The 27,438-nt window shown below is 41.9% G+C and overlaps 1 protein-coding gene across 3 annotated transcripts; it reads left to right on the top strand.

The window, feature by feature from the left end:
* The first annotated feature begins 9,346 nt into the window (after positions 1–9,346).
* Positions 9,347–23,033, top strand: COQ7 (coenzyme Q7, hydroxylase). Of its 3 annotated transcripts, none has more exons than XM_006073938.4 (6): positions 9,347–9,505; positions 16,358–16,536; positions 17,670–17,784; positions 18,627–18,766; positions 19,430–19,498; positions 22,808–23,033. In XM_006073938.4, the coding sequence occupies exons 1-6, from the start codon at positions 9,433–9,435 to the stop codon at positions 22,883–22,885; spliced, it is 654 nt and encodes a 217-aa protein (XP_006074000.2). In that variant the 5' UTR covers positions 9,347–9,432; the 3' UTR covers positions 22,886–23,033. The 3 variants fall into 3 exon arrangements, with proteins under 3 accessions (XP_006074000.2, XP_006074001.2, XP_006074002.2); XM_006073939.4 differs by lacking the exon at positions 9,347–9,505 and adding an exon at positions 9,556–9,699; XM_006073940.4 differs by lacking the exon at positions 9,347–9,505 and adding an exon at positions 9,636–9,792.
* Positions 23,034–27,438: the final 4,405 nt, after the last annotated feature.

Below are 27,438 nucleotides of genomic sequence, written 5' to 3' on the forward strand. Positions count from 1 at the left end.
GAAAGTGAAGTCGCTCAGTCGTGTCCAACCCTCAGCAACCCCATGGGCTGCAGCCTACCAGGCTCCTCCGTCCATGGGATTTTCCAGGCAAGAGTACTGGAGTGGGGTGCCATTGCCTTCTCCATGCAGTGTTGTTAGGGAAATTAAAATGGAGGAAGTTTTGTTCAGGCTACAGAAGTAGGAGAGCAGGCCTCTGACCTGCTTCTGACCTGCCTGGACACTGCAAAGATTCTGTGCCTGCCTGCCAGCACAGCAAGTCAGGCAGCACTTTAGATAAAAAAGGAGTGGTCTTGGAATTCTTGAGTTACCAGAGGTCTAGCCAACCCCTCAGGGTCTAACAAAATCCCATGGCTCATAGGGTAAAACAAACAGCATTGTAAAGAGGTGAAAGTAAAACCAGAGCTGCATTTTTGCATGCAAACAGATAATGATAACTATTTGCGGCCTGGGATTATAAACAGGAGCCCCTGAAACTGCAATCTGAAGCCTCACCCTTGGGATGGATGCACAGCCCGGTATCTTTTCCCAATCGAGACTCCAGATTGCTGTTAACAAGAAACTTCCCAGCACTGTTCAAGTCTGGATGTAGGCTGGCCCAATTTGACGATGTATGTACTGTTAACTTCTCTCTATTGTTCCTATTTTTTTTTTCTTTTAATGACTGTATATTGAAATTAAGTCAAATCTATTAAAAATTGAAATTGTTTATGTGTGTAACAAGTGGTTTCTTGTGTAAATGAATCCTTCAAAACTAAGAGGAAAGTAAAACTTTCAGCAAAACATAAATTGGTGCTGTGAGCAAGATTCATGAAACAAAATGCCACTCAAGAAGAAAGAGGTTAAAACTAATCAAGTTTTTATTTCTGGATGGGAAGATTTGCCTTATGACTCGTTAGCTATTGAATGGAGCATATGCACTGGATTGTGTGAGAAATGGGACCTCAAATTAAAGCGAGCTGAACCTTTAGTAGTTACTGAACATTTGTGGCTCGTGCTAACTGAGAAAAGACAAGAATATACCACACTGGTAGGAGAAGCTGAATCCTCTCTGCCTACCATAAGGTGCATGGAGCTAAATTAAGATTAGTGAAGAGAAATTAAAATTGGAGAAAGAGTTAGGCAATTTGCAAGGACGATTATCCATGTTCCAATGTCAAAATTACATTTTAGCTGACCAAGTCTCCACTTTTAAAGTCAGTAGCCAAAAAAGCCACTGTAAAGTTTGCACAAGCTAAATATTGAAATTGGTACAGCCAGGTTAACAAAAAGAAAGTTTATCTGGCAATAGCTAAAACAGCAGTAGCCTGGGACCTTAATGCTTGAGATGGAAGGTTAATCCCTCCAAAATTCAGGGACCTGCCCAGACTCTAAACTTTTGGGGAATACAATGGGCTAAAGGACATAAAGAGATTTTACCTAAGGCTAAACAAAAGATAATGGAATTTCAGACTTCTGAGACAAAAGGCACAAAAATGCATAAAGGATATTTGGCTTCTGGTGACAGCATATTCCACATTTGGGCCAGATACTGAGCCCACTTGACAGAGTAACTCCACGTGAAGAAACTTTTACAGAAAGAAAATGTAAATGAGGTAAGCGCTTTTAGATAAACTCTATTAGGAATAATTATGCTTGGGCAATGTGTACCTAAAACAGTTTCTCCAGATTTGGTAACTTGAATTTCTAGGCTTGTGCTAAATCACGTTAAATGATGGAAGTTTATTAAATAATTAGGCCATTTCCAAATAAAATGCTCAAATAATTACTAAACACTGGTTTCTATTTATAGAAAAAAGGTTTAGAACTATTAGTGAATATGTTTGGTACCATCCTGAGATGTTCTCTATAAGAAAGCAAGTATTTTTAGAAATTATCACTGGTATTTTAGGTTCACCAATGTACAGAATGCTAATCTAAAGGAGAGTTCATGGTTGCTTAAGGAAAGTAGAATGTGTGTTTTTAGTAAAGTATGAGGAATGGAATTGCAGTTTGTTAAGGGAAAGGAAAGGTCTGACTTACAGGTATCTGTTTCTGAATGGGAAAATAAAGTTATGGATACAGAAAATATTCATAGGTAAATATAAAACAGATCACTTAAAGGGTAAATAAACTTAAGTCTATTATCAAAGGCACTTCAGCATCCCAGGGAAACTTCTACCATGCATAAAACTGTTTTCTCAGGGTCCACTTTCCACAAACCTTTCTTATCATAAAAATCTGTATGTTCAGATAAAATGTTATCAGTCATAATTCTAGTTATTGTATTAAATGTTACATGTCACAGCAGTAACCAAGCTACTTTGTCAATTGCAATATAATCAGATTTTAAAGTTTCCTTCTTAAGCCATTTGTCACATGGATAGCTCATGCTTCCACTCTGATGCCTTTGTGAAAAAAGATGCTATCACCTGGTCAAGATTTACAGAAAGGACCTAAGAGTACATTAAAATTAACTAGATAAACCAATTTTGTTATTAACAGTAAGCTATTATCCGACTAGAAGTTGGCTTTCTCTCTCTGTTAAGATGATAACAAAGTTTTCTTGGAATGTGGCTTCTGATAACAGAGTATGTGAATGTCTTTGCCTTGAAGTGATTTACATTTGTTTTTAAAGGGTTTTGTTACTTTGGTAAAGTAAATAAATGTTATTTCACAGTCATCTGTGAAGGTTGTGCCACACATAAATAAAACTCATTCTGCTTCTACAAAAAATTAACCCCTCATTGTCAGACTTTTGCTATCCTGATGTCCTTAGGACAAGGCACAGTCTACTTCTCAATCAAAGAATGTAAAATAGCTATTTAAAATAGCTATAAATCAAACAGTCTAGGCTATGGGAAACCCAAGATGGCCACTTGGCTTTTCCCAGTCCCCTTACAAACCTCACTTTTTATTTGATGGGATAAAGGCTTCCTTGGCTGCAGGGTTAATACCCTTACACACACAAACACATACAGACAAATTTTATGTTTCACTGAATATTAAATTCTGGTTTTGTTAATTGAGATGTTGACCAAGACTAACTTATAGACAGAGTACATCATGAGAAACGCTGGGCTGGATGAAGCACAAGCTGGAATCAAGATTGCCGAGAGAAATGTCAATAACCTCAGATATGCAGATGACACCACCCTTATGGCAGAAAGTGAAGAAGAAACAAAGAGCCTCTTGATGAAAGTGAGAGAGGAGAGTGAAAAAGTTGGCTTAAAGCTCAACATTCAGAAAACAAAGAACATGGCATCCAGTCCCATCACTTCATGGCAAATAGATGGGGTAACAGTGGAAACAGTGGCAGATTTTATTCTAGGGGGCTCCAAAATCACTGCAGATGGTGACTGCAGCCATGAAATTAAAAGACACTCCTTGGAAGGAAAGTTATGACCAACCTAGACAGCATATTAAAAAGCAGAGATGTTACTTTGCCAACAAAGGTCCGTCTAGTCAAGGCTATGGTTTTTCCAGTGGTCATGTATGGATGTGAGAGTTGGAGCGTGAAGAAAGCTGAGCGCTGAAGAATTGATGCTTTTGAACTGTTGGAGAAGACTCTTGAGAGTCCCTTAGACTGCAAGGAGATCCAACCAGTCCATCCTAAAGGAAATCAGTCCTGAATATTCATTGGAAGGACTGATACTGAAGTTGAAACTCCAAAACTTTGGCCACCTGATGCGAAGAGCTGACTTCTTTGAAAAGACCCTGATGCTGGGAAAGATTGAAGGTGGGAAGAGAATGGGATGACAGAGGATGAGATGATGGATGCATCACTGACTCAATGGGCATGAGTTTGAGTAAACTCCAGGAATTGGTGATGGACAGGGAGGCCTGGCATGCTGCAGTCCATGGGGTTGCAAAGAGTTGGACATGATTGAGCGACTGAACTGAACTGAACTTCCCAGATAGTTCCTTACTATTATGTTTATTGCTAAAAAGTTAACTGAATTATTCTAAAGCTTATTTCCGTGATCTATATTTGGATAGAGATTAGACAGCCCATTAGCTACAACCAGGGATCATAAAATTACACGTATCTATCAATGAACTGTATGGTAATTGGAGTTTATGGGAAAAACAACAAAACAGTAACCTTGGGTTCCTGGAACAGGAAATTTCCAGAGGCTGGAAAAATTATAATAAGAGTAATCAATTTGCTGAATTATATGCAGTATGTGTGTGTGTGTTAGTCACTCAGTCATGCCCAACTCTTCGTGACCCCATGGACTAGCCCACCAGGCTCCTCTGCCCATAGAATTCTCCAGGCAAGAATACTGGAGTGGCTTACCATTTTCTACTCCAAGGTATCTTCCCGACCCAGGGATCAGACCCATGTCTCTCATGACTCCTGCATTGGCAGGTGGGTTCTTTATCACTGTGCCACCTGTTACAAAGGAACAGACACAAATCCAAGCAGAAGTCAATCCAGACTCCTGTGACATAAAAGGTTTGACTTTGTGGGTACACAAAAAATGTAGCCACCTGGGAGGAAAAGCAAAGTACAGGTGGGCTCAGGATTGAGCTATTTCCTTAACTATGGATGTCATTAAAACTGTTATTTTAGTGTCCAGCTTGTCAACATATTAAGCACAGAAGCTTGCCCTGTCTGACGCTTTGTGACCCCATGGACTATACAGTCCATGTAATTCTCCAGGCCAGAATACTGGAGTGGGTAGCCTTTCCCTTCTCCAGGGGAATCTTCCCAACCCAGGGATCTAACCCAGGTCTCCCGCATTGCAGGCAGATTCTTTACCAGCTGAGCCACAAGGGAAGCCCAAGAATACTGGAGTGTGTAGCCTATCCCTTCTCCAGCGGATCTTCCCAACCCAGGAATCAAACCAGGGCCTCCTGCATTGCAGGTGGATTCTTTACCAACTGAGCTATCAGGGAAGCCCAGAAGCTTGCCACAGCTAGTCAAAGGACAGTTGGCATGTGGCAAGCTGCCTAGGAAAATATGGCAAATTGATTATATTCATCCATTAATTTGAAACAAAGGATGCCAATATGTGAGTACTGCTGTGGACACCTATTCTGGATACTTAGTGCCCATTCCCTTCAGGAAAGCCAGATCTGATCAGACTAATACTATTAAAACATTGAAGATAACTAATATGATGTTCCACTTCAAAGTCCGAGTGACAATGGGTCACATTTTAAAGCTAAGTTAATGTAAGAGTTTACCCCAGAACATAATATACAATGGACCTTTCATATTCCTTATCTCAAACTGCTGTTTGAGAGAATGAATGGTCTGCTTAAACAGCAATTAATAACTGGGAAAGGACTCTTTTAAAAACTGGAGAACTAACTTTAATATTGTCCTCAATATTTCAAATAACAGACCTACAGGAGAATCAGAAATTTCTTTGATGAGAATGACTATGCCAAATTTACAAATTCATAACATCAACTTCCATCTTTAAACAAATGAGTATTGGGAAATTAGCCCAGGGGCCCTAGCTCCTTTCTGAGCTCCTCCTGAGGCTGCTGGACTGAATTTGTACTCTGTATCTGAACACAGACTTACTAAAAGATCGATAAGTACTGTTTCAACTGGTATTGGAATTAAAATGCCTTCTGGACACTTTGGATAATCAAATACTCCAGTTTAGCATTAAAAGGGATCAGTGTTTGTGGGGGAGTTATAGACCCAGACTATCAAGGAGAAATCAAGTAATTCTACAAAATGAAGGAAAAGATAATTATTTATTAATAAACGACTGAATTGCCAAATTGCTGATTCATCCATGTGTAATTGACAAAGTACAAAAAGGAGAACCTCCCACCTAATTAACAGAGGTGATGGAGGGTTTGGATCCACAAATGAAATACATGCAATTGGAGCTAAAGTCTGGGTGAAGGAGGCTAACGGTCCTCCCATACCTGCTGATGTCACTGTGCAGGGGAAGGATAATACCATATTAGTGATGATCACCAGACAGGAAAAATGGAAATACGTGCCATTAACTCACTGTCATTCTTGCAAATAGATTTTTCTTGGAAGTTTGACCGTAATGTGGATTGTCATCCATGCCTCAACCCCTGGCCTTTGGAAATCGTCAGAGAACCTTCAGCTAGAGAAACGTGAACCAGATCTGAACTCAAGATAATTTCACCTGCCCTGCAAACAACTTGTGGCCTTTCTTAACTTTGACTTTCTATGGATAAAATTTATCTGTTTGCTAGATTATACCAGCTTCGTGTGTTGCCCATTGTATCTGGGGAAGAGTATTGATTACCACATTTTACTGGAAATTTATTTGGACTTTAATAATCATACCCACTTACTGATACGACTGTGGAAAGGCTACCAAAGGACTGCTATGTGGACAAACATCTGGCATTTGGGAATCCTGCTTATTGGAGAACTCTATTAAACTATTGTGAATGGACTATCTTCCCTAAATCCTGTAGTATGTTTTTCAGATTGCCCCTCAATTTGTATGTAGTGTAATCAATTATGTAGAAACAATTTCCATGTATCAGTTAGGAACCCCTTTTTCCAGATGCCTAACACATGTTAATCATTTATATTGGAAGGGGCCCACCTATTACTTTCCCCCATGAGAACTCAGGTATTGTGGACTCGAATGTTATTCCCTATTCTTTCTGTTCCCAATATTAGCTTTCCCTTAGTACCCTTACAAAAGATTTTGCAAGGAACCAAAGAGTTACAAGGGCTTCCCTTGTGGCTCAGCTGGTAAAGGATCCACCTGCAATGCGGGAGATCTGGGCTCAATCCCTGGGTTGGGGAGATCTCCTGGAGAAGGGGAAAGCTACCCACTCCAGTATTCTGGCCTGGAGAATTCCATGGACTGTATATATAGTCCATGGGGTTTCAGCCATGAAATTAAAAGACACTTGCTCCTTGGAAGAAAAGTTATGACCAACCTAGACAGCATATTAAAAAGCAGACACATTACTTTGCCAACAAAGGTCCATCTAGTCAAAGCTATGGTTTTTCCAGTAGTCATGTATGGATGTGAGAGTCGGACTATAAAGAAAGCTGAGTGCTGAAGAATTGACACTTTTGAACTGTGGTGTTGGAGAAGACTCTTGAGAGTCCCTTGGACTGAAAGGAGATCCAACAAGTGCATCCTAAAGGAAATCAGTCCTGAATATTCATTGGAAGGACTGATACTGAAGCTGAAACTCCAGTACTTTGGCCACGTGATGTGAAGAGCTGACTCATTGGAAAAGACCTTGATGCTGGGAAAGATTGAAGGTGGGAGGAGAAGGGAATGACAGAGGATGAGACGGTTGGATGGCATCACCAACTCAATGGACATAAGTTTGAGTAAACTCCAGGAACTGGCGATGGACAGGGAGGCCTGGTGTGCTGCAGTTCATGGGATCACAAAGAGTTGGACATGACTGAGTGACTGTATTGAACTGAAAGAGTTACAAAATTTCATAGATACAGGTAATCAGACCTTGATAGAACATTCTGTTGTTACTACTATTGCTACCAATAAGTTAATGGATGTAGGAGTTGATGTACCAAAATATACTTCTCATTCATGGTGGAACGTCTTCTTTACTAAGTCCCCTACTGCTCAAAAAGTGTTTCCTGCATTGCTTAACCCATTATTTGTTTCTTTGATCACTTTATTTCTATTGACTATCTGGAATTGTTATGTGACTTATAGAATGAAGACGCCTACTTGTGTTATCTTGCCTTATTCCTATGCATTTCAGCCTAAACAATCCTGAGCCCAGCTTTTAGGGAAAGTAAAATGAAGGAAGTCTTGTTCAGGCTTCAGAAGCAGGAGAGCAGGCCTCTGATCTGCTTTGGACCAGCCTTGACACCACCAAGACTCCGTGTGCGCAAGCACAGCAAGTCAGGCAGCACTTTAGATAAGAAAAGGAGTGGGTCTTAGAATTCTTGAGCCCCTGGAGATCTGGCCAACCCCGCAGGGTCAACGAATCCTATGGCTCACAAGGTGAAACAAACAGCATTGTAAAAAGGTGAAAGTGAAAACAGAGCTGAATTTCTTCATGCAAACTGTTAATGATACCAGTCTGCAGTCTAGGATTATAAACAAGAGCCCCTGAAACTGCAATATGAAGTCTCACCCTTGGGGTGGATACACAGCCCAGGACCCTTTCCCAGTAGAGACTCCAGATTGCTGTTAACAAGGGACTTCCAGCCTGTAAAAGTCTAAATGTAGACTAGATGTAGTCTAGATGTAGACACCACCAATTTGGTGGTGTATGTGTTGTTAATTCTCTCTATTGTTTCTATTTCTCTTCTTTTAATTATTGTATGTTGAAATTATCAAATGATCTTTCATAAAAATTTGAAATTGTTTATGTATGTAATACCATGTGGTTTCTTGTGTTAATGAGTCCTTCCAACCTGAAAGGAAAGTAAAACTTTCAGCAAAAAGTGCGTTAAATTTTAAAACAACTAGCAACATTATTTTACAATAGCAGTCTATCTTAAATATATGGATAAAAGTTATATAATCCAAGAATGTAAAGTAGAAAATGAAAGTCACCTTCTCACAATTTCAACTCTGAAGTTACCATTATTAAACATGCCTCCACACATACACAGCCTCCGGACCAGAGATTTGTTACAGTTAATGAGTCTGCCCTGACAGACTGAATACAGACTGAAAAGTATGGAATATGTTGCTAAATCTACTCATCCCAACCTTCCCCTCAAGAAACCAATTTGCACCAATTTCCTGGTGACTCCTATGGTAAAGAATCTGCCTGCAGTGCAGGAGACCCACACTGGATCCCTGGATGGGGAAGATCCCCTGGAGAAGTGAATCGCTACCCACTCCAATATTCTTGCCTGGAGAATTCTATGGACAGAGGAGCCTGGAACACTAAAGCCCATGGGGGTCACAAAGTGTCCCGCACGACTGAGGGACTAACACACGCTCTCACTAACAGTAAAGGAGAAATAAGGATAGCAATAATAAATGTTCTTTGTAGAAAATCTAAAAATAGAGAAAAGGAGTAGGAAGAAATTTAGTTTGTCAACCCCAAAACCTAGAGTCAACACTATTTGCAGGTGGTGAATTGAATTTCAGACTGTAATTTCTACTATTTTAAAGAGCCTACAGATAGAAATTTCCTGTATTGGCAAAGCACAAAATACAATGGCTATGCCGGTAAACAATTCCCTCAAGGTCCTTTTCCTCAGGAACTGAGGTGAGTAATCTTTTACCTGTTTGGATTTTTCAAAGAGCAAGTTAGCGTTCTCGTCTCCATGGCAACTCTTTACGTAGTGATTGATAGCGATGGTATCCACTAGAGTCTTTTCATTTGACATTTCCGACCAATCGAGTGGAAGCGGGGGATTAGGGGCGTTTCCAACGGTGCGGGAGCCAACTGCATCTGCCTTACGTAGGCCGTGCGTCATCAGTCTGCGCCAAGGGTACCGTTGACCCCCTCCGTTCAAGGAGGAGTAGTGCTGCTTCCGCGGCAATGAGTTGTGCCCGGGCGTTGGCGGCTTGCTGCCTGTGGCGGCTGCGCACAGGCGCCCTGCAGCCCCTCTCAGGTAAAGGGGAAGCCTGAGCACGACTGCGCGCGGGGCTGAGGAGCCCAGGAATTTTTGCTTTAGGCTTAGGTCGGAGAGGTCACGGGGGGGGTAGGCGTTCATACGTCACAGGGCTGCGACGGAGGGCGACTGCGCGGCTGGAAAAGCGGCGCGAGGCCTGCAGTCGGCCGCGGAGCCCGCCGGACGGAAAGGGGGTGGGTTTTCCTCAGTTTTCTGGCGAGCCCATTCGGCGTCTGTGCGTTTGGGGGATGACGCAATTTCGTGCCTGTTCTGTGACGTCACTGCAGGTGTGGTAGGCGTTCCGAACTGAGGAGAGTTGGCAACCTTGAAAGTTTAGTTTCCTGGGGCGGGGGTGGGGGTCCTCGTAGCTTTCGCTTATGGCCTTGTAGGTGGCCCTACGACCGGCAGAGTGGGTTTCCTCCCGTACGCCCGCCCCACTCCGGAGCCGGTTAGAAACGCAGATTCTCAGATCGGTCCTCTAACCTACCGGATCTTAACAAGACCTTGGAATGACTCGTGTGCATTTGCAAGTTAGAGAAGCACCGGAATGTTGGAAGGAGCATCGAATTGTAGTAGGGAGACTTGGGCTTGGATTCTGACTCGTCTTTTCCTCATTTATCTGAGCTGCCTCAGAAAATTGTGAGGTCATTTTCTCAAAGTTAAACCATTCGTGTACCACCTTCTGGATTTTTGCTTAATAACTGTACCATTGATATTTTACCACTGATATTACTAGAGTTTTTTTTTTTTTTTTTAATTTCCCTAGACCGTATTCCTTTTTAAAATCAGAACATTGGAAACTAGATCCCTGGGTAAACGGAAAACCAGTATTTCTTGTCCCAAGAAAAAAATCATAAAAGTACGCTGAAAACAAGTTATTGTATTAGATACCGTTGTCTACCAAGGTTTGAACTCAAGCCCATCTTTTTTCTCGAAAGAAAGGAAAATTAATAAGCGTTAGGAAGATTTTAAGATAATGTCAGCTATAAACTGAGACAGTCTCCTTGATAAAATCAAAAGAGTTGGAAGAGAATCAGTTAAGTTGCTTAGTCGTGTGTGCGACTCTTTGCGACCCCATGGACTGCAGCACACCAGGCTTCCCCTGTCCATCACCAACTCCGGGAGATTGCTTAGACTCATGTCCATTGAGTCGGTGATGCCATCCAACCATCTCATACTCTGTCATCCGCTTCTCCTGCCTTCAGTCTTTCCCAGCGTCAGGGTCCTTTCCAGTGAATCAGTTCTTCACATCATGTGGCCAAAGTATTGTGGAGTTTCAGCTTCAGCATCTGTCCTTCCAATGAATATTCACCACTGATTTCCTTTAGGATGGACTGGTTGGATCTCCTTGCAATCCAAGGGACTCTCAAGAGTCTTCTCCAACACCACAGTTAAAAAGCATCAATTCTTCAGCACTCAGCTTTCTTTATGGTCCAACTCTCACATCCATACATGACTACTGGAAGAACCATAGCTTTGACTAGACAGACCTTTGTTGGCAGGGTAACTTCTCTGCTTTTTAATATGCTGTCTAGGTTGGTCATAACTTTCCTTCCAAGGAGCAAGTGTCTTTTAATGTCATGCCTGCAGTCACCATCTGCAGTGATTTTGGAGCCCATGAAAAGTCTTTCAGTGTTTCCATTGTTTTCACATCTGTTTGCCATGAAGTGATGGGACCAGAAACCATGATCTTAGTTTTCTGAATGTTGAGTTTTAAGCCAGCTTTTTCACTCATCTCTTTCACTTTCATCAAGAGGCTCTTTAGTTCTTTGCTTTCTGCCATAAGTGTGGTGTCATCTGTGTATCTGAGTTCATTGATATTTCTCCTGGCAATCTTGATTCCAGCTTGTGCTTCATCCATCCTGGCATTTCGCATAATGTACTCTGCATTTAAGTTAAATGAGCAGAGTGACAATATACAGCCTTGACATACTCCTTTCCCAATTTGGAACCAGTCTGTTATTCCATGTCCAGTTCTAACTGTTGCTTCTTGACCTGCATACAGGTTTCTATATGTGTATGGAAGAGAATCATAGCAACTTAAGATCTTTTCATATACAAATTGAAATCTTGTAGTATATGTTTCACATTTTAGGAAATCACAAATATAAAATGATGCACTTGAGAGCTTTTAGCACTGGGCCTCAATTTTATTATTTCTCAGTTTTAAAGTGTGTGACAATGCAGGCAAAACTCAGGATTGTTGAAGATGAATTTTAATGCTCCTTCATTTTTTTTCACTTGTAGTTACTTGCATCCTTTATCTTTTTATCTTCATGATAACTCAGTAAGAAAGGTATTGTTATTGTGTTTCCCCAAAAAAGAATATAACCACATTGCTCCCAATTTTATATGTAAGAAATGGCAATTCGGAATTGTCAAGTCTGTGTTAGAGACAAGATAGGTATTTTCTGATTCTAGTTCTGTGCCCTATCTATGGTCCATCTTATACTTTTTTTTCTTTTCCATTATGATTTATTACTAGATATTGAATATAGTTTCCTGTGCTATATAGTAGGACCTTGTTTATTCTTTTTAGTGTGGACCATTTTTTACGTCTTTATTGAATTTGTTGCAATATTGTTTCTGTCTTATGTTTTGGTTTTTGGCGGTGAGGAATGTGAGATCTTAAATCCCTGACCAGAGTTCAAACCCACACCCCTGCACTGGAAGGCAGAGTTCTAACCACTGGACCACCAGGGAAGGCCCTTATCTATTTTATAGATAGTAGTTTGTATCTGTTAATTCCTAATTTATCCTTCCCCCACCCCATTTCCCCTTTGGTAACCACAAGTTTGTTTTCTATGTCTTTGAGTCTGTTTCTTAAATAAGTTCTTTTGTAAACTTCTTAGTTCTCATTTTAGATTCCACACGTAAGTGGTATCACCTGGTATTTGTGTTTCTCTGCCTTCATTTAGTATGATAATCTGTAGATCCATGCATGTTGCTGCAGATGGCATTATTTCACTCTTTAGGAGTGAGCAGTGTTCCATTGTGTGTGTGTGTGTGTGTGTGTGTGTGTGTGTGTGTGTGTGTGTAGCTAGACCACATCTTCTTTGTCCATTCATCTGTCAATGGACGTTTAGTTTGCTTCCATCTCTTGGCTGTTGTGAATAGTCTGCTATGAACGTTGGGGTGCGTGTGTCTTTTCCAGTTATAGTTTTGTCCAGGTATATGCCCAGAAGTGGTATTACTGGATCATACGGCAACTCTGTTTTTAATTTTTTGAGGAACCAGCATACTGTTCTCCATAGTGGCTCCACCAGTTTACATTCTTAACCAACAATGTACCAGGGTTCCCTTTTTTCCACACCCTCTCCAGCATTTGTTATTTGTAGACTTTTTAATGATGGCCATTCTGAGTGACTGGTGTGAGGTAGTACCTCATTGTAGTTTTGATTTGTGTTTTTCTTATTAGCAGTGTTGAGCATCTTTTCATGTGTCTATTGGCTATTTGTATATCTTCTTCGGAGAAATGTCTATTTAGATCTTCTACCTGTTTTTTTTAGTGGGTTGTGTTTTTTGTGTGTTTTTTTTGAGTTGTATGAATTGTTGGTATAATTTGGAAATTAAGCTCTTGTTGGCTGCATTGTTTGCAAATATTTTCTGTGTGAAGGTTGTCCTTGCATTTTCCTTTGCTGTGCAAAAGCTTATAAGTTTGATTAAGTCCTATTTGTTTTTGCTTTCATTTCTATTGCCTTGGGAGACTGATCTAAGAAAACATTGGTACTGTTTATATCAGAGAATGTTTTGCCTATTTTCTCTTTTACGAGTTTTGTGGTGTCCTGTCTTATTTATTTATGTTATAACTTACATTTTGAGTTATTTTTGCGTATGCTATGAGAGCATGTTCTAACTTGATTTATATGTGGCTGTCCAGCTTTCCCAACACCACTTGCTGGAGAGACTGTTTTTTTCTCATTGTATAGTCTTGCCTCCTTTATCAAAGATTAACTGGCTAGGTGTGTGGGTTTATTTCTGGGCTCTCTATTCTGTTCAGTTGATCCCTTTGTCTCTTTTTGTGCCAGTGCCACATTTTTTTGATTACTGTAGCTTTGGAGTATTGTCTGAAATCCGGGAGGATTATTCTTCCAGCTTTGTTCTTTTTTCTCAGACTTGCTTTGGCAATTCTAAGTCTTTATGGTTCCATACAAATTTCATGATTATTTTTTCTAGTTCTGTGAAAAATGTCATGGGTAATTTGATAGGGGTCACATTAAATCTGTAGATTACTTTGGATAGTATGGCCATTTAAATGATATCTTTTTTTTTTTTTGCAGTCTAAAAAGCATCCACCCAATACTTTTTAAAGCCACCTTGCAGAAGTTGTGACAAGATAGGGATGGCAAATATTATGATACCTCACCCTCCACATATACCTCAAAAAAGGCATTTATTAGGTGCCTGAATCTGGAAAAGTGTTGCAGTGTTAGGGAAAAGTCAAATATGTTTTTAGTAGGAATTATAACTCTACCCGCCAAAAGTCAGCTGTGTGTTTGAACTCATGCACTTAACCCCTTGCTATTTCTCAGTAAATGATTTCTTAAAAATTAATATTGAGGAATTTCCCCATGGTTCAATGGTTAGAACTTTGCACTTTCACTGGTGAGGGCCCAGTTCAATGGTTCAGTTCCTGGTCTGGGAATTAAGATCCCACAAGCCACTCAGCTTGGCCAAAAAAAAGAAAGGAGTGTTGCGTTGTTTTAAAAGTTCTTTCTTATTAACACATTTTATGGTGGGAGTAACAAAATGAGAGAACAAGCAGACAAGGTTATTTTAAGAAATCGAGTCATCTCATTATTTATTTATTCGTGGCTGCACTGGGTCTCTGTTGCTTTGCACAGGCTTCCTCTCACCGCAGCGCGGGGGCTGCTCTTCATCGCAGTTTGAGGGCTTCTCACTGCAGTGGCTTCTCGTGTTGTGGAACACAAGCTGTAGGCGGGTGGGCTTCAGTATTGTGACTTGTAGGCTCTAGAGCGCAGGTTCAGTAGTTGTGACGCATAGGCTTAGTTGCCCTGTGGTGTGTGGGGTTTTCCAGAACCAGAGATCGAACCCATGTCCCCTGCATTGGCAGACGGATTCTTAACCACTGGACCGCCAGGGAAAGTCCCATCTCATCATTTTTAATTTTAACTTTTGGACCACATCTTTCTACAAGGAGGCCAGGCCTTGGACTTGGAGGAAAAACTTGGGACAGGTTACCTTGACTTTGTCAAATGTCTCAAATTGTTCTCCACATGGAATGGTCATGGAGGGACTTCCCTGGCAGTCCTGCAGTTAAGACTCTGCACTTCCACTGCAGGGGGCGCAGGTTCGAAGCCCAGTAGGGGAACTAAGATCCTGCATGCAGCGTGGCCAAAACAAAGCAAAAGGCCATGGACCACAGTGACCTGCTATCTGATGACATAAATCTGAGTGGTACCTTACACCTGGCAGAACTTGGAATCCACCCAGTTAAATCAGACATGCTCAGTGAGATGGAGCAGGTTCTGTGGAAGAATGGCTCAAAGCTGGGACACCATGCTTCAGACTCCCATATCCACTGCTCCTTTGTCTAGAGTGAGGCATTTAAAATCGTCAGCCTGAAAAGTTCAAATGCACATCTCCGATTTCATCAGGCCTACCCCATCACTTTGTGTCCAAAGCACTCAAGCCTTTTTTAATGGGGAAAAAAAAAGGCTATAGATGTATCAGAATGAAACTTTCTACACATTTTGTGGGTATTCCTTAGCCTAAATGAAAGGTATCTATTAAACAGATGGTAGTCATAATAAGAGCCCTGAAACACATCTCAAGATGTATCAATACAGTCAGAGTTCACATTACCAACTAAATGGTCTAAGTCTTTACTTCCATATCTGCAAAATGAGTTAACACCTTATACATCTAAACATGTTATAAAACTCTTCTCTTAGGGGAGAGAACTTTGGGAATGCTCTAATACAAGCCTCAGAGATTATAGTCAAGGTGTTAACTATTTGGAGATTTTTTTAAAAGACAAAATCTAATCCTGAAGGATTTACATTTTGAAAGCAAGAAGAGTTCAGTTGAATCAAGTACCAGAATGAGATGAAACGTAAGCGCTAGGCTAAATTCTCAAAGTCAGATGCTCACTGGCACAGATAACTTTTAATAAGAGAAATTAAATCTACAGTTCTTAACCTTGGCTGCAGAGAACATTTGTGCACAGAACTTTTTAAAAGCATCATCTCCCAGGGATCAACTGGGGAGAAGCATCCATGATTCTGAGAGCCCCGTAGGGGTTGTGTGCAGCCAGAGTTGGAAAAGAAGCAGGTGTATGAACTGGGGAAACATGCCCATCCAGAGACAGCTGCCGTGTTAGCTGTCTGGTGAGAAGACACCGTCAGTATTTCTAGATGGACATACACTTCAGCTGAAGCCAGGCTCCAGATCTTTAGTTAAATCTTCTGTGTTTTAAATACTGGCAATTAATTTACTTTAAAAAAAAAAGAAAACTGCACACTGCTGTATTTAAAATGGATAACTCACAAGGACCTACTGTATAGCACATGGAATTCTGCTCAGTGTTATGTGGCAGCCTGGATGGAGGGGTGTTTGGGGGAGAATGGGTACGTGTGTATGCATGGCTGAGTCCCTTCCCTGTTCACCTGAAACTATCACATTTTTTGATAATTAGCTATACCCCAATACAAAATAAGTTTAAAAAACAAAGCCACAAATCACTGCAGGTTAAACAGAGTCCACTTGTAGGCTTCCCCAACCTATGGGGAGCTTATTTGTGACTTTTGCTGTAAGATGCCTCTTTCTTCTACGAAATGATTCATCTCAATTTTACCTGAGAGTAACGGAGAATAAACACTTGCATTGCAGCTTATGGAAGAAGAATCAGTGTCAGATTTTGCAGTTCGGGAATGACCTTAGACAATATCAATAGGGAAGCTGTGGATCGAATAATCCGGGTGGATCACGCAGGTGAATATGGAGCAAACCGCATCTATGCAGGGCAGATGGCCGTCCTGGGTCGGACAAGCATCGGGCCGGTCATTCAGGTGGGCACCTCTTGATCTCAGTGATGAATCACATCGGGTCATGCGTTGTCAAGGGAGGTACTCTTGTCCCCAAGAGAGGAAAAATTGGTTGTGGGGTGGGGGTGGAGGAGTAAAAAGCATAGTCTTCTTTTTTATAAACTGCAGACAGACATAAGCAGATTTATAGCACATAAACAAATATACAGTCTAGCTGTAGTTTTAAAATTTCATGGCAAGGAGCAATAAAAAAGGACTAAGAGTCACTGCATTAACTCAAAGCACCAGTTGTAAGACCTTGTGGTCCCACCACTAGTGGAGCCCAGTGGGGATATTTTATATTTTATACTGAGAGGCAGATCGGACAGGCCTGGGCTTCATAGTCACACAGAGCGAAGTTCCCATTCCAGCTCTGTCCCACCTCCTACCTCTGTGAGCTTGAGGAAGTCCCATGACGTGTTCCGTGTTCCGTGTCAAAATGAGCTGACAAAACGTCATTCAGTTTTGGTGAGGAATAAATGAGCTGGTGTAGAGCAGCGAATACCATGCCTGGCATGTAGTAGCCACTTAGCACAAGTTAAATGGCCTGCTCTGAGTACTCGGGCAAATTCCCTAACCTCTCTGTGCCTCACTTCCTTCATCTGTATAGTGAGGATAATAACAGTTTGTCCTTCACAAAGCTATTTGACAGTCCCTGGCTATGGGACATACTCTTACGTGTTAGCTCTTACCATCATTCTTCCCTTTTCCTTTGATGTAAATGATACATTTCTGGCTGTCTGAAAGGAAATCATATAACGGGTAATATTCTGCCCTCCTAATTTTGAAATGGGCTACGCATCTCATGTCTTTGGGGTGTGGCCCCTTGTCCTTGAATAGGTGCACTGTGGATCCGAGCAGCTTCTGCCAGCTCTGCGGTTCGGACTCTGCTTGTCTGGAATGGAGATAACAGACACTTCTCTTGGTTTGCTGTCTCTCTTCCCCGTAATCTGATGTTTAGGGCTTTTCCTTCGATGATTCAAGGGGACTGGGGGAGGTAGCAGTTCCCATCATTCTCCCCATTATGCTTCCTTTACCCACATGAACACAGCATGTGGCTTCCTTATTATGTAGCAGGTGGTCTCTCTGAAATGTCTCTGTTTTTTTGTTTCTTACAGAAAATGTGGGATCAAGAAAAGGACCACTTGAAAAAGTTCAATGAGTTGATGGTTGCATTCAGGGTGCGGCCGACCATTCTCATGCCCTTTTGGAACGTGGTGGGGTTTGCACTGGGTACGTGTCTATCTCGGAGAGCCTGTGTGACCTTAGGGATCTGGGATGATTGAATCACTAAATAACTCCTCTACAATTCTTGCTGTGTCCCCTTACAACCTTTTCATTTACTTAATATTTTTCTAAAGTTAAATTGATTTTTTTTGCTTAAATTTATTTAAGATAGAAGCTTAAAATCAGTACTTTTATAAATAGAAGATACATTGAAAATAACTACAACAGAGAGGGAAAAGGCTAGAGTAATTTGACTGTGGCCAGATGAAGTTCCCTGATGAAGGTTCTAGACTTGGGATCTGCTCACTCTTAAAAAGAGAGTCAGGGAACTCCCTGGCAGTTCAGTGGTTAGGACTCAGCGCTTTCATTGCTGAGGGCCCAGGTTCCAGCCCTAGTTGGGGAACAAAGATCCCACAAGCCCTGAGGCACAGCCAAAAGAAAAAAAAAAAGACAAAAAGGGAGAGTCAGTGATACAGAAGAACCAAAGAACCCCAGTGAAGACTCACTCCTGCCATAATCAGAAGGTTAGAAAAAGCACTGAAAGAACATTCTTACTGTGATTCAGGGTTTGACACTGTCATCTGGTACCGTGGTTTTCAAGGATGGCAGGTTGCTCCTGAGGACACTTAGCAACATCTAGAGACAGTTTTGGTTGTTGCAGCTGGGGATGCCACTGGCACCTAGTGGGTAAAGGTCAGGGATCCCGCTAAATATCCTACCATGTTCAGGACACTCCCCTACAACAAGGAATTACCCAGCCCCAGGGTGCCAGGTGACAAACCCTGACCTGGTCTCCATCCCCAGTGGTGTCAACCCCATCCTTTACCTTTTGGATCTGACCATTCCAGGTGCCGGAACTGCCCTGCTTGGGAAGGAGGGCGCCATGGCCTGCACGGTGGCTGTGGAAGAGTCCATCGCACACCACTACAACAACCAGATCAGGACACTGATGGAGAAGGAGCCTGAAAAATACGAGGAGCTTCTGCAGGTATTGGACCATGCTCTGGAAGGGACTGCCGGGGGGAAAGGGCAGATACGCAGTTTGGTAAGAGGAACAAAACAGAGTGTTAGGGACTAGCACTGCCTTAGAAACCTGGGGCAGCACCTCATTTGAAGGGCGTGCACACTGAGGCAGCTCAAGCTGTGGGCCCTGTCACGTGGTCAGGTGGAGCTGGGACTGAAACCCGCGTTTCCTGAGCCCACACCTGTATTCTCTCTGCCTCTGGGTCATTGTTGGACTCTGAGCGAAGGCCATGAGCACGGATCCTTCAGATTAAATAAACGAATATCCTCAGAATAATAAACAAATATCCTCAGAAATTTTCTACAGAAAATAAGGGAACTGTTTTTTTTTTTTAAGTCTTAAGTCAGTGGCCACCCACCTGTCTCTGTAAATAAGTTTTTCTGGAACACAGCTGCACTCACTTGTCTGTGTGTCCATGGCTGTTGTCCCCTCTAGGGTGGCAGAGTTGAGTCATCGTGACAGGGACCTTATAGCCCGTGAAACCTGAAGTACTGCCTCTGGCCCTTTGCAGGAAAAGTCTGCCTACCCGTGTCTTAGATGGCAATATGAGGCTTTGGCCACCAGAGTAAGTTTGAACAGTGGGGATTTGGAAGGCTGACTTGTTTCAATTTCTTTTTATTTAACCAGGTGATCAGGAAATTTCGGGATGAAGAGCTTGAACACCATGACATAGGCCTCGAACATGACGCAGAACTGGTGGGGACCCATCTTTACTGTTTGCTTGTAGTGGTCCTTTATTTGGAAGGTTGAGGCACAGGAACGTTTCTGTTTGCAGAAAATTATAAAACCACCATCAGAGAAAGAGAACCCATATCCGTCAGTTCAGTTCAGTCGCTCAGTTGTGTCCCACTCTTTGCGACCCCATAGACTGCAGCATGCCAGGCCTCCCTGTCCATCACCAGCTCCCAGAGCTTACTCAACTCAGGTCCACTGATGTCCAGTCCGTGATGGCATCCAATCATCTCACCCTCTGTCGTCCACTTCTTCTCTCACCTTCAATCATCATCAAGCATCAGGGTCTTTTCCAAAGAGTCATTCTTCACATCAGGTGGCCAAAGTATTGGAGTTTCAGCTTCAGTATTAGTCCTTCCAATGAATATTCAGGACTGATTTCCTTTAGGATGGACTGGTTGGATCTCTTTGCAGTCCAAGGGACTCTCAAGAGTCTTCTCCAACACCACAGTTCAAAAGCATCAATTCTTCAATGCTCAGCTTTCTTTATAGTCCAACGCTCACATCCGTACATGACTACTGGAAAAACCATAGCCTTGACCAGATGGACCTTTGTTGGCAAAGTAATGTCTCTACTTTTTAATATGCTACTTAGGTTGGTCATAGCTTTTCTTCCAAGGAACCAGCATCTTTTAATTTCACGGCTGCACTTCTCATCTGCAGTGATTTTGGAGCCCCCCAAAATAAACTCTGTCACTGTTTCCATTGTTTCCCCATCTATCTGCCATGACAGGATAGGACCGGATGCCATGATTTTAGTTTTCTGAATCTTGAGTTTTAAGCCAGCTTTTTCACTGTCCTCTTTCACTTTCATCAAGAGGCTGTTTAGTTCTTCTTTGCTTTCTGCCATAAGGGTGGTATCATCTGCATATCTGAGGTTATTGATATTTCTCCTGGCAATCTTGATTCCAGCTTGTGCTTCATTCAGCTGGCATTTCGCATGATGTACTCTGTATATAAGTTAAATAAGCAGGGTAACAATATACAGCCTTGATGTACTCCTTTCAAACTGGAACCAGTCTGTGTTCTATGTCCGGTCCTAACTGTTGCTTCTTGACCTGCATACAGATTTCTTAGGAGGCAGGTCAGGTGGTCTGGTATTCCCATCTCTTGAAGAATTTTCCACAGTTTATTGTGATCCACACAGCCAAAGGCTTTGGCGTAGTCAGTAAAGCAGAAGTAGATGTTTTTCTGGAATTCTTTTGCTTTTTCGATGATCCAACAGCTGTTGGCAATTTGATCTTTGGTTCCTCTGCCTTTTCTTAATCCAGCTTGAACATCTGGAAGTTCTCAGTTCATGTACTGTTGAAGCCTGGCTTGGTGAATTTTGAGCATCACTTTGCTACTATGTGAGATAAGTGCAATTGTGTGGTAGTTTGAGCATTCTTTGGCATTATGTTTCTTTGGGATTGGAATGAAAACTGACCTTTTCCAGTCCTGTGGCCACTGCTGAGTTATCCAAATTTGCTGGCATTTTGAGTACAGCACTTTAAGAGCATCATCTTTTAGGATTTGAAATAGCTCAACTGGAATTCCATCACCTCCACTAACTTTGTTCATAGTGATGCATCCTAAGGCCCACTTGACTTCGCATTCCAGGATGTCTGGATCTAGGTGAGTGATCACACCATTGTGGTTATCTGGGTCATGAAGATCTTTTTTGTATAGTTCTGTGTATAGTTCTCCTTGCCACCTCTTCTTAATATCTTCTGCATCTGTTAGATCCATACCATTTCTGTCCTTTATTGTGCCCATCTTTGCATGAAATATTCCCTTGGTATCTCTGATTTTCTTGAAGAGATCTCTAGTCTTTCCCATTCTGTCGTTTTCCTTTATTTCTTTTCATTGATCACTGAGAAAGCCTTTCTTATCTCTCCTTGCTATTCTTTGGAATTCTGCATTCAGATGGGAATATCTTTCCTTTTCTCCTTTGCCTTTCACTTCTTTTCTAAGCTATTTGTGAGGCATCCTCAGACAACTATTTTGCCTTTTTGCATTTCTTTTTCTTGGGGATGGTCTTGATCACTGCCTCCTGTACAATGTCACGAACCTCCGTCCATAGTTCTTCAGGCACTCTGTCTATCAGATCTAATCCCTTGAATCTGTCACTTCCACTGTGTAATCATAAGAGATTTGATTTAGGTCATACCTGAATGGTCTAGTAGTTTTCCCTACTTTGTTCAATTTAAGTCTGAATTTGGCAATAAGGAGTTCATGATCTGACCCACAGTCAGTTCCCAATCTTGTTTTTGCTGACTGTATAGAGCTTCTCCATCTTTGGCTGCAAAGAATATAATCAGTCTGATTTCGGTATTGACCATCTGGTGATGTCCATGTGTAGAGTTGTCTCTTGTGTTGTTGGAAGAGAGTGTTTGCTATGACCAGTGTGTTCTCTTTGCAAAACTCTTGTTAGCCTTTGCCCTGCTTCATTTTGTACTCCAAGGCCAAATTTGCCTGTTACTCTAGTTATCTCTTGACTTCCTACTTTTGCATTCCAATCCCCTGTGATGAAGAGGACATCTTTTTTTGGTGTTAGTTCTACAAGGTCTTGTAGGTCTTCACAGAACCGTTCAACTTCAGATTCTTCTGCATTAGTGATTGGGGCATAGGCTTGGATTACTGTGATATTGAATGGTTTGCCTTGGAAATGAAGAGAGGTCATTCTGTCGTTTTTGAGATTGCACCCAAGTAGTACATTTCAGACTCTTTTGTTGACTATGAGAGCTACTCCATTTCTTCTAAGGGATTCTTGCCCACAGTAATAGATATAATGGTCATCTGAGTTAAATTTGCCCATTCCAGTCCATTTTAGTTCACTGATTCCTAAATGCCATCTCCTGTTTGACTGCTTCCCATTTACCTTGATTCATGGACCTAGCTTTCCAGGTTCCTATGCAAGATTGTTCTTTACAGCATTCGACTTTAGTTCCATCACCAGTTGCATTCACAACTGGGCATTAATAGAACTGCTTAACAGAAAGCAAGCAAATGCCTTGCTCCCAGCTGGGAATCATTTCTTGCTTCCTTATCCTTTTCCCCAGCACATTCGCTCTTTCCAGTGAGAAGCTGGTTGGGTCAGATGTTTTGGTGTAGCAAAGGCATTCTAATCTTTTGGAAAGGATATTTTTTTTCCCCTGTTAAAATCATTTCTTAGATCTTATTACTTATCCGGAGAAGTCCCAACCCTGCCATGCTAGACTTTTGCCTTTCAATGGAAGGTGAATATAGAACGGATTTCTTTGGTTTGCTTACTGTTGTTGTTTTTTTTAACAGGCTCCAGCATATGCCGTTTTGAAGAGCGTTATCCAGGCTGGATGCAAAGTGGCGATATATTTATCAGAAAGACTTTAAAGTATGTCCACTTTTCCTTGTGTGTAAAGATAATAGTAATTTAACAGGTGACAGTGGCAGAGAAGGAAATGTACAGTTATTGTTCTGTGACTTTGTTAATAAATTATGAGAGGTTTTTTCGTTAATAAAATTCTCCAGTGTTGGTTTTTCTCTGTGCTGCTTTATGGCCATAAGGCTGACAGTTTATCAGGTGTGTTCAGATGACAGCAAATGAAACTGGTTCTCATTTGGTCTATACATTTTTTTCTAAAGCAACAAGTATGAATCATTAAGAAAATAACATATCTTCGAGAGAAAAAAAAAAGTGAGTTTACCAGTATCAAAAAGTAATTTAAAACAGTGATGTTTAAAATTGACAAAGCAAGACTGTCTAGCCCATCAGGTAAGCAGAAGACTGACACTGTTTTTATTGTGAAATATGGGTTGAGAGCAGGTTACTCCCATCAGAATATACTAAATTGTGGATTATTTGTGAAGTTGAATTATAATCATTTCCTTTAGGTCTGTTCCCTAAAGAATGGACCAAATGAACTATAATTTTCATACTTTGTTGAAATCCTTTATGATTTACAAATTTTAAAATAATTTGTGGAAAAAAAACCTAGATCAGTGGTTCTCTTCTCTGGCTGCACATTAGGGTCCCTAAAGAGCCTTTTATAATTTTTCAGATTGTGAACCAAAAATTCTGACTTAATTAGGGGGGAGCCCAGGATGAGAATGGTTTCAAAAGCTCCCAGGTGATTCTAGGCTGAGTACTAGATTGTCAGCTTCTTGTGAAGAATCATGTCCTTGGGTCTTTGCCTCCTGCCTAGCGCCCTGTGTTTAATCGCCGCCTTGCTTCAGGGCGTCCTGTTTTGAAGGACAGCAACACTGGGATAGTTTGGATTAGTCTTCTATAACCTCTCTTTTTTCCTAAACCGAACATGCATTTAATCTTATGTGAGCAAGTGAATCAGTCTTCTGGTTCCAATTGCAATAAATTAAACATGGGGGAGAAGGGTTGAAGACAACTGAATTCTAAATTCTTGCATTAGGTTACAAACAGATGTCTGTTGAAAGGCCAAGTTTCTACTCAGTTGTTGCCTGTCTCCATTATTTTATAAATACTCATTTTATTTCCTGTAAAGACAATGAGTTTATTGAGGGCTGAACATCTTTTCTAGTTCCTAGTACACAGTAGGTGCCCATTAAAAGGGAGGGGAGGAAAGGAGAAAAGAAAAGGAAAGGAGGGACAAAATGTACTTAAGTAGCTACCAAACTGCTAGGAAAACGGCCTCGGTGGGTGTTCTTCATCTCCTCTGGATCTCAGTGCCAGAGGCGCCCAGGGCACCATCCCTGGCCCTGTTCTGTCCATCATTTTCTTCTTGGTGTCTCATCCTGCCTTGAGGCTGACTCCTTCACATTTATATCTCCACCCGGATTTCTCATTTTCAAATAGCCATCTGCCTACAAGATCCTCCACTTGGAAGTCAAGAAAGTCCCAGCTTCCACACACCCCAAGCTGAGCTCCCTGCCCTCCCACCCCTAGTCTTTCTTCCCCAGTGGCCTCCCCATCACAGGGAATGGCAACTTCTTTCTGGTCCTCAGGCCAAAAGCTCTACAGTCCCCTTTGACACCTGCCTCTGTTACACTCCCATCAACCAGGACATCCTTTGGGCTCTACCAGATCCTCTTCACTGTCTCAACGGCCGTCACTCAAGTCTCTCTCCCCGTTCCCCCCATCTCTCACCGAGGCTATTTTAGAAGCCTAACTATTCTTCCTGCCTTACTCTTGCCCTGCCACGATCCCTCCTCAGCCCAGCAGCCAGAAGTGTACTTTGAACTGTCCGTCACATCCCAGTACTATTGCTCAGCTCAGAACCTCACTGTGGCTTTTCCCAGGTTAAAGGTCATGGTCCCTAAGATGGCTTATGAGACCTACATAATCTCGCCTCTGTGACAGCTTCCCTTTCCTCACTCTTCTAGTCACATTGGCTCCCTTCCTATTCCTTGAAATGCTGAGGCATATTTCTGCCCTGTGGCCTTTGCAATGGCTATTCTCTCGGCCCAGAATCCTTTCCCCTGGATATCTCCATGGTCAAATCCCTCTCCGACTCCTAAGGTTTTGTTCAAATGTCAGTTTTGAAAGGACACCAACTCTGAACACCTCTTTCCAAAAGATTGCAGAGCCCACCCCACCACATAACCTCATGCCTCTTGCTCTGTTCTGCACTTTCCCCCCATAGCACTACTACCCTTTAGCATATTATATAAGGTACTTACTTCTGTTTCTTGTCTGTTTTCTCCCTGCAAGAATATAAGCTCTACAGGGTAGAAATCTTTGTTTTAATCTCTAACACATCACTAGTTGATGGGATTGGATGAAGAAATTGTTCTCCCTTATTAGAAGTCATTTTCAGATAACTGGTAAATCAGAAAGAACCACTTCTGTTTGCATCCCAGCAAAATTCAGTGGAGATTTATTGAAAAGATTATACCAAGCTGTGCTGGGCCCCTGGCCCTGGCCCGTACAAATTGTTTTGCTGTAAAACTCAAAATCTTTTAGCCAGCAGATGGGGAGAAGGTGGGGATAGGGAGATGGTACCGGGAAACCAAAGGAAGGCCCTTGTCTGTGTTTCTTGCTGATGATTTAAAAAAACACAGACTGGAGTTTTGGCTATGAATCCACATGCAAAAGAATGAATTTAGATCTGTACTTAATAGCACATCAGATCAGATCAGATCAGTCGCTCAGTCGTGTCCGACTCTTTGCGACCCCCTGAATTGCAGCACGCCAGGCCTCCCTGTCCATCACCAACTCCCAGAGTTCACTCAGACTCACGTCCATCGAGTCAGTGATGCCATCCAGCCACCTCATCCTCTGTCGTCCCCTTTTCCTCCTGCCCCCAATCCCTTCCAGCATCAGAGTCTTTTCCAATGAGTCAACTCTTCGCATGAGGTGGCCAAAGTACTGGAGTTTCAGCTTTAGCATCATTCCTTCCAAAGAAATCCCAGGGCTGATCTCCTTCAGAATGGACTGGTTGGATCTCCTTGCAGTCCAAGGGACTCTCAAGAGTCTTCTCCAACACCACAGTTGAAAAGCATCAATTCTTCGGCGCTCAGCCTTCTTCACATTCCAACTCTCACATCCATACATGACCACAGGAAAAACCATAGCCTTGACTAGATGGACCTTTGTTGGCAAAGTAATGTCTCTGCTTTTGAATATGCTAAAAAAATTAAAACACACTGCTAAATTTCTAAAGCTTTTAGAAGAAAACATAAGAGTAAATCTGTGTGACTTTGGATTAGGCAACAGTTGTCTAATTATGACACCAAAAGCACAAGCAATGAAAGAAAAAAAATAGATAAACTGAACTTCATCAAAATACAAACTTTTGTTCTTGGAAGAACACTTTCATGAACATGAGAAGACAACCAACAGAACAGTAGAAAATATTTGCAAATCGTGTATCTGATAAGGGATTTGTATCTAGAATATGAAGAACTCTTACAACTCCAAGACAAATTAATTAAAAATAGGCAAACATGTCTCCAAAGAAGATATACAAATGGCCAATTAGCATTTGGGAAAAAGAAATGCCCCACATCATTCGTCATTACAGAAAACCACAAGGAGACACCCCTTCACACCCACTAGGATGGCTACAATCAAAAAGATGGAGAATAAAAAGTGTTGGTGAGGATGTGGAGAAATTGTAACCCTCTCACAGGGCTGGTGGGACTGCAACTGGTGCAGCGCCTTTGGAAAACAGTCTGACATCTCAGGTAGTTATACATAGAATTACTGTGCTACAGTAACTCCTCTCCTAGGTATAAACTTAAAAGGAGTGAAAATGTATTCAAATAAGTAATTGGATATGAATATACATAGTATTAATAACATTGTATTCATAGTATTGATAACATTGTTTGTGATAGCCAGAAAGTAGAAACAACCCAAGTGTCCATCAGCTGATAAATGGATAAACTAAATGTGGTATATCTATACAATGGAATGTTGCTGCTGCTGCTGCTGCTAAGTTGCTTCAGTTGTGTCCGACTCTGTGCAACCCCATAGATGGCAGCCCACCAGGGTCCGCCGTCCCTGGGATTCTCCAGGCAAGAACACTGGAGTGGGTTCAGTTCAGTTCAGTTCAGTCGCTCAGTCATGTCCAACTCTTTGCGACCCCATGAATTGCCGCACGCCAGGCCTCCCTGTCCATCACCAACTCCCAGAGTTCACTCAAACTCACGTCCATCGAGTCGGTGATGCCATCCAGCCATCTCATCCTCTGTCGTCCCCTTCTCCTCCTGCCCCCAGTCCTTCCCAGCATCAGAGTCTCTTCCAATGAGTCAACTCTTTGCATGAGGTGGCCAAAGTACTGGAGTTTCAGCTTCAGCATCACTCCTTCCAAAGAACACCCAGGGATGATCTCCTTTAGGATGGACTGGTTGGATCTCTTTGCAGTCCAAGGGACTCTCAAGAGTCTTCTCCAACACCACAGTTCAAAAGCATCAATTCTCTGGCACTCAGCTTTCTTCACAGTCCAACTCTCACATCCATATCTGAC

The sequence above is a fragment of the Bubalus bubalis genome, chromosome 24, assembly GCF_019923935.1.
Source record: "Bubalus bubalis isolate 160015118507 breed Murrah chromosome 24, NDDB_SH_1, whole genome shotgun sequence".
NCBI lineage: Eukaryota > Metazoa > Chordata > Mammalia > Artiodactyla > Bovidae > Bubalus > Bubalus bubalis.

Bases quoted from the DNA above. Each gene is read 5' to 3' on its own strand.
- COQ7 (XM_006073938.4), top strand. From the start codon at position 9,433: ATGAGTTGTGCCCGGGCGTTGGCGGCTTGCTGCCTGTGGCGGCTGCGC. The intron at 9,506-16,357 runs GTAAAGGGGAAG...CTTGCATTGCAG, and splicing joins CGCCCTGCAGCCCCTCTCAG to CTTATGGAAGAAGAATCAGT. The intron at 19,499-22,807 runs GTGGGGACCCAT...TTTTTTTAACAG, and splicing joins TCGAACATGACGCAGAACTG to GCTCCAGCATATGCCGTTTT.